Source organism: Zophobas morio, unplaced genomic scaffold (genome assembly GCF_036711695.1).
Source record: "Zophobas morio isolate AGI-343-1 ecotype UQ-CSIRO unplaced genomic scaffold, CSIRO_AGI_Zmor_V1 ptg000094l, whole genome shotgun sequence".
Taxonomy (NCBI): Eukaryota; Metazoa; Arthropoda; class Insecta; order Coleoptera; family Tenebrionidae; genus Zophobas; species Zophobas morio.
Window position 1 is genome coordinate 123,574 of NW_026972199.1, and position 14,684 is coordinate 138,257.

Genomic DNA, 14,684 nt, shown 5'->3' on the forward strand with positions numbered 1-14,684 from the left:
ATGCTTAAACTCGGGGTCTGCGATAATATTTTGCCCAGTAACCAGATTTTAAGGGAATATGTGATCCTTCAAGAGTACCTGGGTGGCGGTGACCTATACGAATCTATAAACCCAGAAAAAGGTTTAACCAATATGGTTAATGCAAAGAACTATATGTTGCAATTGTGCGACGGTTTAAGTTACTTGCACGATCTTAATATTGTTCATCGTGATATCAAACCTGAAAACATTGCTTTAACTAGCGATCTTTCATGTCTTAAAATCATTGACTTCGGTTTATCCGAATTTACAGTCCCCAAGAGATCACACAAAAGACAGGTGGGTACAGTGCCTTACATGGCCCCAGAGTTATGGTACGATCTCGAATCGGAGTTTACTGATACCGATTTAAAAGCAGTAGACGTATGGGCATTCGGTGTGGTTTTTTTTACAATATTGACTGGAAGATTCCCTTGGTCGCAGGCTAGTAGCGAAAGTGAGGAGTACGTAAGGTATACAAAAGGAAGTTTGCTTGACGATAAACCTTGGATTTGGCTATCTCCTCCCAAAAAATTTATATTACAAGCTATTTTTACAGAGATAGAAAAACGTCCAAATATTAAGGAAATAAAAAAAATAATTATTTTAAATTGGGTAGAGTAAATATTGAGAGGCATAAAAGCTCATTTTTAACGTAGCGATACCAAGCTATCTTTTAAGGCAACCTTTATTCTTCTTTATTTCTTGTCTTGAGAGGCGTTATAAGTTTGTTAATAATTTAATTTTGTAGTCTAAAGCTGCAATAAACTTTACCTTGCATATTATGTAAAAAATAAAATAAAAACAAAGTCAATATTTTTATTGTGCTTTATGATTAGCTGCAGTTTATATTAAACAAGGATAGTACTTCTTTGCTCCATTCACAAAGTGCTCTTTGCAAAGGTATATAAAAAAAGAAGACTAAATTATTTATTCTAGTCCGGAGCTGAGAGTTTTTCCGGTCTGAACCTTTTACCATGATCTAGATTACGCCTAAATATTTTAACTTAGCGACCAAATGCATTAGGAAGAAAGCTAATTTTTTTGTTTACCTGCTCTGCTTTCTGGGGGACCTGTTGAGTTCTAAAGGAGGGACTCCAAATTAGGGTGTATACTACTAATTTTTAAGAATTTATGTACACTTAATTCTCTCTTGGGTACACTATTTTCTTCTATTGTAAAGCCACATCTGTTGTAGTAACTTTAGGAGTAATCAATCCTGGAACAAACAGCTCCTCGTTAAATACATACTTGACACACTTTGGAAGTAACTCCGTAAATTAGAAAAAATAAATAAATAATTTTTTATTAATAAACCAAATTCCATTAAAAATACGTCTTTATTTTAAAAAGTATTTAAAAACAGTAGCGATTAATTCCATTTTTAACACCTGTGATGGAGTGTCTAAAGTAAAACCATCTTAAAAAATTAAAAAGTGCGTTTTATAATAGCTAATAGCAGATAATAAGTTAAGCATTTTTTAAGATTTCAAAGGTTTAAATATTTTTGCTGTGCTAGCTATATGCGTTTTAGCTAAATTGACACTGACGGTAAGCGCGTTTAATTAGAATTTAGAATTGAAAATTGCGAGTACATACCATGTGAAAACCAATAACATTATTTACAAACATTATATACGCGTTCGCGCAAGCACCGTATAAAACCATGTGAAATAACGTACTTGCTTGAGAGATTAAAATCTTTTGGATGTAGGGTAAGGTATTTTTGTAAAGAGTATTACTCCTACCTTCTTTTATTCTATATAATTAGGGCGCTATAGTTAAATCGTAAGAACTAATCGAAATGGAGTTTTAAAACATCGCTTGTATAACGCACCATTAACTCACTTTTGTTATTACGATATAGGCGGGTAAGGCAGTTCAATAAATCTGCTTAGGCTATACCTCTTTCCTTCCACATTAAATGGGCGCTATACTATATTTACTAATATTACCCGTTCTGAGGGCAAGAATTAACGTTTAAGAGATTTGGTAAATTAGTAAGTACAAAGCTGCTTAGTGATTATATATAAAATAAAATATATTTTATACTGCGTCTTTTATATTCCACGAAAGTTAAAAAAATTTATTTTTACAACTGCTTTAGAAGTTGAGTATATATTAAAATAAAAGCAACCCATTAAAAACAATTTTGATAGATAGAACAAAACTTGCTTATTGCAACAAACAGAGCTCACACTGGATGTTACCATACAAAAATTTTTGTCAAGTTTTTGTGTATACAAATGTCCTAAAACTATGCTCGCTTAAAATTCTGATTTCCTTTGTAATAATTAAACCTATAACTCCAAGTTTCCTCTACTTGTAAAGTTCTTTAGACCACTATTGTAGCTATTTCTTTGGTCATTGTCCCTAAGCTTTAACATTAACGCCATAAATATATATATATATATATTTTTTTTTTGAAATTATTTCATCCCTATTTCAAGTACTTTTAATCCCCACGTTTCGCCTAATTTGCAAATTGGTAAATTAATTTTCTAGGTTTACTCTATCAAGATAAGGTTTTTGTTTTCTGATGGTATATCATTTAACTTAAGACTAAAAAGGGCTATTGCAACGTGTTGATTGTGGCAAACAGGTTACACAAATTTTATGGTTAAAGAAACTGATGGAAATAACTTCTTGCAAAGTATTAAATACTTTGGAGTTTAAACCGTTATCTGTAAAATGTAGAAGTCAATAGAAATATTTTCTAACTAATAATTAGTTTTTCGTAAGTTTTGACATGAAAGTTTCTACAGCAAACAGAATATTTAATGCACTTAGTTATTTCCAATTGGCGCTAAATTAATGGAATTAGAGTTATGTCAAAAATTATTAGAAAGGCTCCAGCAAAAAGATAAATAGAAACAGAATAAAACTAGCGCTATAGAGATGTTTATTACTTTTATGCTTTTCGAAAGTTATAAAATCCCAAATTAATATTTTAGTGGGAATAATCCTGAACATTTTTAATTTTCCCGGATAATTCATTAATTTTAGATATAAAAGCGATGCAAACTTAAAACAAAGTCAACCAAGCAATATAGGTTGTATATAATTAAATCTATGGGGGAGAGGGATAAATGGGCTACCCATAATAGAATGAATATCGAAGTTGGGTTGGGTGGGGCTTAAACTTACATGAAGCTTAAGTTTGCGCATCTTCATTTACATACCTTTACAAAAGGTTAAACAGCATTCCCACTAATGTAGGTTGGTTTTGATTAAATTTAAAATTCTTTACATAAACATGTTTACTTCGTATCCGCTTAATAGGTATGTTAAGATCAATAATTATCTTATGTATATAATAATATTTAGTTGACATAGCTTCTAAAATATTAAAAATTGTGTTTTCTTTAAAAAATTAGTTACGACTTTTTTACGTGGTTTATCTTTAAATCATTATTTCTGTGTAGTTTCACTTTTGTTTAAGTGTATGTGTATTAGCGTTGGTGTAATTTTTTTTGCTAAATGGGCCGCGAATCCGTTGCCTATCCTGCTTGTTGAAGGCTCTTTCTCAAACTCCAAGAGTTGGAGCAGATTACTAAGATAGTTCATAAGGCACTCACACCGCTCCCACCGCTGCTAAAAACTTCCGCTTTACTAAACAATGCTTTAGCCGACCCGTCGTGCGGTGAAAGAAGCTCACCTTCCACGCAATACCTACAGATAATATTACATACCGTCTTATTCGCCCCTAGCGTTGCCACCTCCTCCGAGCGGTTATAGCCTTTCAACGAGTTACGCAACACGCTTACCTCAATGCATAAGGAATAAGATGCTGTTTCACCTAATTAATGATAGAACAAACTGAATGAAGTGTCTAAGGTTGGTGACAACTGTCGCGTCTCTTATAATAAGTCCGCTAGCCGAGTAAGAAATGAGAAGGATACACCACAATCACCACTACTCAACCACGGTATTGTTACCGAAAGCGATAAAGACTAAGTAAAATATTCTGTTGATCATCTTGCAGCCCAGTGTTCGCTGCCTACCTTGCTCTAAAGCTGTCTTTCACAGATGAGATGGTATCGATCGTCAAAGGGCTATCGAGACGAAAGGCTAACTTCTCTCACGGCGCCATAAACTGATGTTAAAACCAATGATAGGGGCGACTATGGACCATCTGTGCCTTTTAGACAACTAGGTGACGGTATTCCTTATTTTTTCTTCAGTCGGTAGTCGTGAGCTTATCAAGGACTCCACAAAATGGCATCTGAGCTTAATAAGTTCCCCCATAAGCTTTTTGTCAACAACGGGCAATATGGCTGAAGTATACATACCTATTTAATGGCGGTTGATAACGACAGTAAAAGTTTACCGAAATTTTTTCATTTTGGATAATAATAAGTATACTTAACGAACTAATAACATCTTCAAAAGTCGAGTGAAAACCCTACCCTTTAATTTCAGAAACCCTCCGGCGCTGTCTTTCTTGACGGTTTTGGGCTGAATTTTGCATGAAAGCCCGTTACGCAAGCTGCCCTCTCGTAACTTTCAGATCTGCACAAGTCCTCAGGGGTCTTCAGCGTGAGGTGGCGCTGCGCTGTCGTCGCCTCGTTCTCCTGCAGCGCGTGTTCTGCTACGCTTTCTTCTACCACCGACTGGTGTCGACATTAAAGTTGCACTGCTAACTCTGCAAAGAGCAAGACACTTTTTGTAACAGAGAAACGCGCTGCGCTGCCGAAGCTTTTGACCTTAAATATCATGATTAATTCGTAGTACTCTCGGGTGAAATGCTTGGTCCTTATATTATAAGCTTCCTGCCGCCCACACTTGATTTACGTGATGGCGGTCAAAAAAGAGACTCTCTAATGTGCGACATGAATAGACTCTTTTGTGGCGCAAAAATGCGAAGGTTGTAATTGTTGAACTTTCAACCTGCCTAGTACCAAGTTGGACTTCTAATAATCGCTCATTTCAGCGCATTTTTGCGCCATAATACACTACACTGTGAACTACAGATAGAACTTTTAAGACAGTTTAGAAGTGATCCTACCGCCCTTTACGAACGTATGACGGGACAGGCTAACCGTGCTAATCATCTTTAGGGAAAGAACTCACGAATTAGACAGTAGGGCACAATACCGCCCTCTGCGGGTAGCATCTTAGCTTAGTTGAATGAATTGTTTCAAATTTTTGACGTGAAAGACCCGTTTTCAGATATTAACTGGTACTCTAGGCAACTTAAAAGGAAAAGTTATTTTTTTCAAAAACCAAATAATTTTTTTATTTCCTGTTTGAGAGCTTGATTATTCGAAGTTGTTAACTTAGTAAATAAGCACCAACTTTTTAACATCCTCTATTCTCCTTCAGTTGCAAATATGATAATTTAATATTTAGCGTCAGCGCTTTTGATACTTTGACAAAGCAGTCTAGTGTAAGAAAATCTAAGAGTTTAGACCAGCATTCCTTATCAAGCTGCACTTCAGCATTTCGTACGCTTTTAACCCTATGGCCGGCAACTTTTGGACTTCTTCACACTGTAATCTTTGGCTGCTTGAACCAAGTGAACTAAGTTACTTGGAGAAGACAACCTTTCAAATCTTAACAAAGAAGGAACAGGAATTTTATAAAATTTTTATAGCCGACAGTTAAACAAATATTTTTATTAATACATTAGATTAGTTTTTAAATTTGCTCTTGTAGCGTTGTTTTTGCTTTTTCTCTTTCTCTCATAATTTTAAGTGACTTTTTCTCTTAATTAGTTGCTTTATTACTGGGAAAACGTCTAAATCTGCGCCAACAGATTATTGCTACTGCCACAGTTTACAGTAGGCGCTTTTACCTTAAGTATTTGAATTTCACAATTTTAGCATTAATTCTTAACGCCTTTTTATTATAATAGAAATAATCTTGATTCTTGCAGCCCTTTACTTTTAGTTCCCACAGCTTTATATTTAGCTTGCAAAATAGAGGAGTATGGAGTACTCTCTCTGCGAAATTTAGTTTCTGTTGTTCAAAATCTTGGTTTTCTTTAATATAACCAAATCATTAATTACAATACTATTAAAGAAAATTAAAGCCAGGACGGAATTTTCCTATCTATACTTAGACTATTGCATTCTTACCACTCAACACATTCTTGACTGTGAATTCTACCTTCTTGAAGAACTTAACTGTCATCTCATTGTTTACCATCCCTACCGACTACTCTGTTTCTATTGCGAAAGTCTTAAAGTGAAAGAAGTGATTGAGATTTCTTGGTTATTTCTTTCTATACCCAATTTTTTTATACTTTTATATTTTCACGTTTATTAATTAAGTTTAAGCTCTGTAGTTGTATGCTCTTTTTGAAAGAAACACCCACCACTTGTAATAGCTTTTAGGCATAAATTGTCAATTTTTTTGTTCACAAGTATAAGTTGTTACAAGAATTTAAAAAGCTGATCAGATTTTTAATAAACTTTAAAGGAAGTACTTAGTTTTTCCAGCTTTGTGTTTTCTAGTTTGTTTATAAAAGTTTGATTTAGGTTTCGATTACTCTGCGGTATAATATATTTATATCAATGTATTAAGACCTCTTTATTATTTTGCTACTCTTCTCTATTTTTAAATAGCCTTATCTCTTTACTAAATTTATACAGTACTTTATCCGTTTGTGAAGTATATCACTTTTTTCTATTAATTCTTTATTAAAACTTATATTATTTTAGTAATTATTTATTACTAGATTTCAATTTTTTTTAATTAATTTTTTTATAAGTTTTATAACTGAACTGCTCTTTTTTTACTTTTAAAATTAGTTAGTACGGGCGTGTAGCGTTAAACTATTTTATACTAACAATCTCAAATTTAAACTTATAACTTATTTAATTATAATAATTGTTTGTTATTTGAGGTACATAGTCAACGATACGTACCGTTCGGACATATTTTTAAATTACCCACCGCACATGATAGCCTTGACGGCAATTTACTTGTCTTGCATTCTTGTGGGCTCCATCGATAAAGAGGAAGTGAGAGAGAGATTTTCAGACCTGTCCATCGAGTTTGAAAAGGTTTTTTTACTAACTACTAACTTATTTTATTTAAACTATCTATTGTTTGGCTGCTGAGGTTTTAATAATTTCAAGGAAGTTACTTGAACTTTATGAGCTTTGGAATTCCTATGACAAAAAGAGAATTAAGGAAGTTATGTGTAAAGTTTTGAGACCGGTTGTAGAAGATATACAAGAAAAACAGTCTTGAAAGCCGTAAATGGCTATTTTGTACATTGTAAATAGAATTAAACTAGTTTATAGGAGCTTTACTGGTAAAAAGTTATAATAACCAGAAGAAGAATTATTGACCTTTTTTTTTTTTCTAAAACCCCTGTATTTAAAAAAATTAATTTTATGTTGATTTCATCGCTCGACTCTCATACTCGAGCTGATAATTATCTCCAAGGCTTGTAGTTTAATTTAAAATACTTTGCTTAAGTACAAAAGAGTGTTAGATAAAAGATGCGGTAAAATTTTACGTCTTTAGTAATATTAAAACTCCTGGATGCCTAGTAAAAAAAAATCAACTTATTTTAATCACACTGATAAAGCTTTAGTGCATACAAAATCTGTTAGCAAGTATTTATATCAAGCATATTATTATTATAATCCAATAGTTAACGACACTGTTTATATTTGCAAAAACTTGCATCCTCATATTGTAAGCTAATAAACAGACTGCTAAGCTTATAGAAAATTTAGTTATTCCCCTTTAAAATAGAAAGTCGCTACTGCAACAACTTTTCCCATTCACTAGCTTTTTCTTAATATAAAATTTGTTTAACAAAATTTGTAATAATATATACTTGCACAAATTATTTAAAAATTATCATAACTTATATGTGCTCTATATAAAAAAAAGCTCGTAGGGACAAGGTCTAAATTAACCAGCTAATTTAGCTGTAGTTATATTTTGTTTACACGTAGCGTGGTTCACTTTAAAAACTTTTACTATAAAGCTAAAACACTAATTTTTTTTTTAGTACTGGCATTATGACTGATCTTCTTAAGACCTTAAGCCGCTCAATCTGAATTCCACTCTTTTGCAGGGGTGGGACACTAGTGCCCACCAGAGTACGTCCTTTAGGAAGCTAAAATAACTGTCCCAAAAGACTGAAAAGCGGGAAATATCGGGCCCGAACTCCCGCCATTCGGCCTAGTGTGGTGGAAAACAGCCAAAAACCGCCACCGGCAAAGGTAGCCTTGGCACAAGATCCGAGGCCACTTGGAGACACCGACTAGTACCACTACCAACCAGGTCCCCCGACAATGAGCTCCTCACCCAGAAGGGAGGGACCCCCGTAAGTGCGTTCAATGTGAGTATAGTACATAACTAACGCATATGATTATTAAATTTTAAAGTTCTAAGTTTTAGAATTAAAACAAATTAAAGTAAGAGAACATAATCTAAGTTGACTCTTTTAAAAGGGAATCAAGCTTAATTAGCTCAACCTTACCCGCTCTTTTTATCGATTTTAGACGTTTCTTAACTCTACAGTAGTTGTACCTTTTATTTAGGCATTAGTAGCCCGCAGTAGGTCTCAGGTCCCTTGAGTTTTAATTTTTTACTTTTATATTAGATAAAAATATCGTAAAATTTTCAGCTCTTGTTGTTTATTGAGATATTAGGATACAGGTCACACTAAATTTTAACTTCTATCCAATTTGAAAATTTAGAAAACTAAAATATTTCCAGATCTGTGAAACCCCCCGCGACTACTGTAGGGTTAAATTGACAGATTTTTTCATATTGTGTTTACCCTCACTCGTAATCTCAATTAAATCTTAGTGGTCAATAGAAGATTTAAAACAAGAAGCTTTATTGAAGGTGGAACAGCGGTTTACACTTTCAGCTTGAGGACCAACCCCAAAAGACTATTTCTTATTAATTATTATTTTTATATTAATGATATTTCCTGGTGCTCGATAAGGTCGTTAAAGGCAAACACCGAATTTACGAGTTCTCAACAGGGTGATTGCTTATACCGTAGCTTTAAGTTTTTGTTAAAGCAATTTCTTATGTATAAACAGGATGTTTTTGACCCTTAAGAGGGGTTTATACACGTTTACAACAATCTTATCTACTTTCTTGTGAGTAACTGCCTTTAACTGGTTTTGGCAGTTTATAACTTGAGACCAATACCCACTCTAACTGCACACAGGAAAAACACCCCAGTCTGGGAAATCGTACTCCGCAACACTAGCATATGGTTAAGCTCTAGATGACCTTGGCCAGCGGTATTAATAATATTGTCGTTTACTATAAAAGGAATAAGAATAAAACCGGCCAATAAATATGTCCAGGGAACGGATTAATCTAAAGCAAACAAAAAAGAACGCGCTATTGAAGAGACGTTCCGTACTCTACATGTAAAGCATTTCTTTGGATAATTTCAGCCTATGGGATTGTCCGAATTTCAATTAAATTTTAGTAAAACGAGAAGTTGTGTGTTTATGCTTGGGTAGCTTTTCCAAATAAAAACACAATAGTTGGTTAAATGTTTGTTAGTCTTTAGAGGAAATATTGCTACTCTCCCTGGAACGAGCGCCCAATCGAGACTAACAAAAGTTGTATACATAAGTTATCCACAGAAGATGTGAGTCGTTCCTTAGCTCAGTGGTTAGAGCATTGGCGCGCGATCTCAAGGTCTCGGGTACGATTCCCGTCGGTGACAACTCACATTATTCTGATCTGCTAATTAAGTGTACAACTTCCCCATAAAAAAAAATTCTGATACATTATAAGCACGAAGCTCTAACCTCAACTGAGATTCTCAAGAACTCTAATATAACTAACTCCACCAAAAATGAAAAGTATGACTACATGGCAAGCACTACTGTTAAAGAAGACTCCTCAAATTAAACATGGTTATCCGACGTAAAACTAGTTCTCACGGAACAGGGAATTCACGACATTTTTTCAAAGATGTCCCCATTTGAGAGGATCCTATAACTAAGGGCAAGCTACTGAAAAAATCAGCTACCGGTATAAGGATAATAATGAATAGCCTCCATAAAAATATCAGATCAAGGATAAAAGCACTTGACATAACGAAAGAGGAATTGTTTATTCAGACGGTAAAGTTCGTGTTTGGAAAGAGATCTTAGCCACGCTTATGACCAAGACAAAAGAATTCTGCAACGCATCTAAAAATAAGAACGAAAGTATTCAAGTATACGCTAACAGACTATGGGTCACCTGGCTATAATGATGCAGGAACAGTGCGCTATCCAAGAGGCGATCCTTCACCTTCCATAATTTACGGATATACTAAAAATGATTGCCCCAATATATAGAACTGGTGAGGTTATACAAATATTACTCAATCTCCCTTGAACAATGTTATAACCGATAAGCAAGAAAAATAGACTAAGTATACGCGCTCAATTCACTATTACACGCTGAAAAATAGACACACTTTGCATGGCAAGCATCTAATCTCTGAACAAGAAAACCCTAGAAATGCATCAGCAAACAACAACGAGAAAAAGCACAGTTAACACTAACTCCTACGGGCGCAAGGGTGGTCATGATCCCCGACATTGCAAACACAAGGCATCACAATGCACATATTGCCTGAAATTAGGGCACATGGAAATAGCATGCAAAGGCTATAGATGCAATGAAGTTCACAATCACCAGTTATGCAAGTACCCAAATTCACAGTGCACCTATTATCGTAAACTGAAGAATCTTGGACGCCTGCAAAAACAAAAGATGGGAGAATAACTATAACCACACACGTGAAAGCATACTTCAAAACAAAAATAAAGAAAACCCTGGACACTGAAAACCTCCAATTCTCCATAGCAAATTAACATCAACATTCGAATTTACATGAGGTCAATCGTTCCCTCTACATGGTAGTCGACACCCCCGCCTACCCATATATCATTAAAGATAAAGAGTTATTAAGTGAAATTAAAAAATGAGTGTAATATAATAAATACAAATAAAAGAAATAATTTGCACAAGAAAGTCGGGAAGATTAATTACATTAGATAATGGAAAGGCGCTCTATGGCAAATCATTTAAACATAATCTCATCTCCTGCGCGAAACTAGACGAAAGCAGATATACGACCACTTTTAATAACCGAACGGTTACAATAATATTAACAAAAGGAGAAACTATTAGAGGACGATAAAAAATGACCTTTACATGATCGAAACACCAAACAATAATACTATCTACTCACTTAAGACAAAATTGAAACATGACGACGTAAAGAATAAGAGTGCGATTCCTCCTGAACACTACATATACGGTCATACAAATTACAGACAGCTGAAACACTTAATATCCAACATCAGACCATTTAATAATAAAGAACGAGAAATATGTGTTTCTACAAAGCTGGAAAAGAAGAAAGTAAACAAACTTAACGAGCCTCACAACCAAAGAGATCCGGATGAACTTCTATACATAGACGACATTACAAAGGGGCCCGACATCCAAATTAGAAGGGTTTGAAGAATCATAACAGATGTCAAATCTAAGAAAGTATTCATCGAATTTTACAAGAACCAAAGAGCAAATTAAGCATCAAATAATCATTTTACTCACTGCACACAACAGATAGATCTTGAACAGACATCTCAACAATAGGTAAAAGTCAGCACTTACTGAAAGAGTTCAGAGTCGATAACGGCATAGAGTTCATTAACAATGAACTACATTGATGCCTTAAACAATTTGGCGTCCTAATTTCCACCGCACCAAAAGACACTCCTCCATACAAGAAGCATCCTCAAACATGGAGGGCTGGGTCTTCAATACTGGGATGAAGCAATGACAAATGCAGTTTTCATAACAAACAGTCTTCCACACAACGGTGAAAATCTAACTCCTACCCAAATATTTGGAATCAAAGAGAGACATTAATTCCTCTAAACCCCTTCGATGCAAGATTTTGATCCATAACCCAGAATACAAAACCAAATCCCAAGACCGCTCCATTACAGGTGTTATGCCCTCCATACCTACCTATAGCACTGCAGGTGAATATGAATCCTAAACTAAAGACAGGAAAGATTATTTAATCAAGGAACATAGCATGCTTTGGACATATATATCCCCTAAAATACAGCAAAGACGATATTATGAAATAACAGGAAACAAAACTAGAAACGCACATAATGGCACTTGCGTTTATCATTTAAATCAGCCTACACCCTTAGTTAATGACCCTATTGTATAACCAGCAACGCAGCATATAAAACATTAAAAAGAAGGAGGCTATGAGACGGAAAACAATCTACGTCTTATTAAAAGCAAATCAGTCGCAGCAGATAACCTTCTTAACCCATGCACAAAAATCAACAGCAAACAACCACAATTGTTAATAGATACCTCATTACTTCATCGCATGCCATCTAAAAGGATAAGAGCGAAACAAGAACTAAATTCACAATCATCCAGAAAGTTTATAATAAAACTAAGGATATACAAATTAGAAGATTTTATAATAACAAGCCCGAAAACGGTTGATAAAGACACAAATCAAGTACACTTAACACATGACACTAAACAACTACAAAAGAAACAACACCAAATAGACTTGCAATATTAACTATGGCCAACAACATAACTACGAAGAGACAACAGTCCCTGAACAAGGAAACACCCAAAATACTGCCATTTATCACAGTTTACAAAACAATAAACGACCTAAGCAAAAGAGCAATTATTAGCCATCGGAGATATAAATCACAACAAAGACTTAGACATACTCTCAAAGAGGGCTAGCGAAGAATTACTCGCCACCGCACGTAACACATAAAATTAGAACATACAAGACCACAACGTGAACCTTCACAAACTTAAAATCAAACACTAGGTATCGAATATGCTAACCAAAATAGAGTTCACGGAGCAAGGAAACGAGTTAGAGTAGAAGAAGCTATCATAGTCGATGAACTCGAGATAATAGAAACTACTTCTCTGTTAACCTACAGTGAAGCCATGAAGGAGCCTGACTAAGAAGACTACAAACAGGCGGTCATTTCTAAACTTAACTCAATTACTAAACACGAAGGATTTAAAATTATCAGGCCGTGTGATCTAGCCGAAGGCGATAACGTACTATCTACTACATGAGAATTACACACAAAATATGACAAAAGATATAAAGGAAGACTTAATTCGAGGGGGTAATATATGCAAGAAAAGAGCGTGAACTATTACGAGACTTATTCTCCTGTTCTCGACAAGAGTACGCTCCAAACCTTAATAACCTTGACCCACCTAAAAAACTTAGGTACACACAGCTGATATTACCATTGCCTTCCTCCACGTCAAACTGGAGAAGCCCATACACATTCTAGTTCCCTAAGGCACGCTCCTAATAAGAGAAAACTGGGATCCGCAACAAAAAAGACTGCTCAACGAACATTATACAAAGAAAGAAAACTGCGTGGTAAGGGTAGATGTCGCAATTTATGGGCTTAAAGAATTAGCAAAACTATTTTACCACCATATTATCTCAAACTTAATAAAATATGGATATGAACAGTCTCCTCTAGACAAAAATGCCTTCTACTCTGAGACGGGAAAAAATTTTAGGAATTTATGTGGATGACTGTTATATCATTGGCAACGAAAGACACATCATGAATAAGCTAAGAAAAGACTATGAAGTAGTAACTACTTATTGCGTTGAAAAGATTTTAGGCGTTGGAACTGAACAGAAAAATGGGAGTATCTCCATCAATCAAAAAGATCTAACCTTAAAATTGTGCGAAACCTAGGGAGTCAATGCTGATAATAAAGATACCCCTGCACAATTCCATTAAACTGGAACCTCCTTCAACAAACTGCACAAATAAAGAATATGCTAGCCTAATTGGAAGCCTACGATACATAACAGATAACACACGTCCGGATATATCATTTTCAACTAGACGATTAGGCATGTTTCTATATATTAACGACGCATCAAATCTCAAATCAGCTCGACGTGCATTCGCCTACCTGTGCAACCCAAAGACAACCCTTAAGAAATAAGATACTATTCGAACTCTTCATGGGCTGATACCTACGATAAACGTACTACTATTATAACAGTTTCATGGAAATCTAATGCCCACAACTGCAAAACACACGTCGACGTGCGAATCTGAATACTTAGTCGTCACCTTAGTTCAGTGGTAAAGAGCATTGTCGCGCAATCTCAAGGCCTCGGGTCTGAATCCCGTCTGTGACAACTCACATTTTCCTGGTCTGGTGGTAAAAGTGTACAACTTCCCTACAAACAAAAATTCTTGATAGATACTGACAAAACAAAAGAAAAGGAAGAGAAGCCAGTAAGACTGACTATATTTTTCGGGAGTTTCTTACATATTTGCAGTTTTTTTTTAAATTTTTTTTTTCAAAATGAGGGTTGGAATATTCGAATTTTCCTTAATTTTTTGAGGGTTCAAAGCAGCAGCGCTGCTCTTTACTTAGAGTCTGAGCGGGCTGCGCTCGACTTACCAGGCATTCCGAAAAAATCAATGAATCAAAGTGAAAAAGACTGTTGCACGCCAAAATAAAATATGTCATTCTATCTTTTTCCCATTAGCCCTGTCATTGACCAGCATTAATATTAAGAAAGTTACAGTATATCTTGAGTTTATTATTTGAATTCTTGTAATCTTTTCCTAGATATATTTCGTCTTTCTTAGTAGTTGCAG

General features: G+C 34.8%; 2 protein-coding genes across 4 annotated transcripts; both read left to right on the top strand.

The window, feature by feature from the left end:
- Positions 1-3,975, top strand: LOC135144347 (serine/threonine-protein kinase SBK1-like). The gene is made up of 3 exons (XM_064076391.1): positions 1-491; positions 3,537-3,749; positions 3,897-3,975. Exons 1-3 carry the CDS (start codon positions 1-3, stop codon positions 3,973-3,975), a joined length of 783 nt encoding a protein of 260 aa, XP_063932461.1.
- Positions 3,976-5,180: 1,205 nt separating this feature from the next.
- Positions 5,181-7,241, top strand: LOC135144345 (cyclin-C-like). Of its 3 annotated transcripts, none has more exons than XR_010283098.1 (6): positions 5,181-5,620; positions 5,736-5,820; positions 5,876-5,997; positions 6,053-6,233; positions 6,877-7,028; positions 7,087-7,241. XR_010283098.1 is itself a non-coding variant. In XM_064076388.1 (6 exons), the coding sequence occupies exons 1-6, from the start codon at positions 5,482-5,484 to the stop codon at positions 7,216-7,218; spliced, it is 819 nt and encodes a 272-aa protein (XP_063932458.1). In that variant the 5' UTR covers positions 5,181-5,481; the 3' UTR covers positions 7,219-7,241. The 3 variants fall into 3 exon arrangements, 2 of the variants coding, with proteins under 2 accessions (XP_063932458.1, XP_063932459.1); XM_064076388.1 differs by having other exon boundaries at positions 6,869-7,028; XM_064076389.1 differs by having other exon boundaries at positions 6,869-7,028; positions 7,104-7,241.
- Positions 7,242-14,684: the final 7,443 nt, after the last annotated feature.

Excerpts from the sequence above, each read along its gene's own strand:
- LOC135144347 (XM_064076391.1), top strand. The coding sequence starts at position 1 with ATGCTTAAACTCGGGGTCTGCGATAATATTTTGCCCAGTAACCAGATT. Across the intron at positions 492-3,536 it reads GAAAGTGAGGAGTACGTAAG|GCTCTTTCTCAAACTCCAAG; the intron begins GTATACAAAAGG and ends TGCTTGTTGAAG. Across the intron at positions 3,750-3,896 it reads GTTGCCACCTCCTCCGAGCG|CCGAGTAAGAAATGAGAAGG; the intron begins GTTATAGCCTTT and ends TAAGTCCGCTAG.
- LOC135144345 (XM_064076388.1), top strand. The coding sequence starts at position 5,482 with ATGGCCGGCAACTTTTGGACTTCTTCACACTGTAATCTTTGGCTGCTT. Across the intron at positions 5,998-6,052 it reads TTCTGTTGTTCAAAATCTTG|CCAGGACGGAATTTTCCTAT; the intron begins GTTTTCTTTAAT and ends AGAAAATTAAAG. Across the intron at positions 6,234-6,868 it reads GAAGTGATTGAGATTTCTTG|GTACATAGTCAACGATACGT; the intron begins GTTATTTCTTTC and ends TTGTTATTTGAG.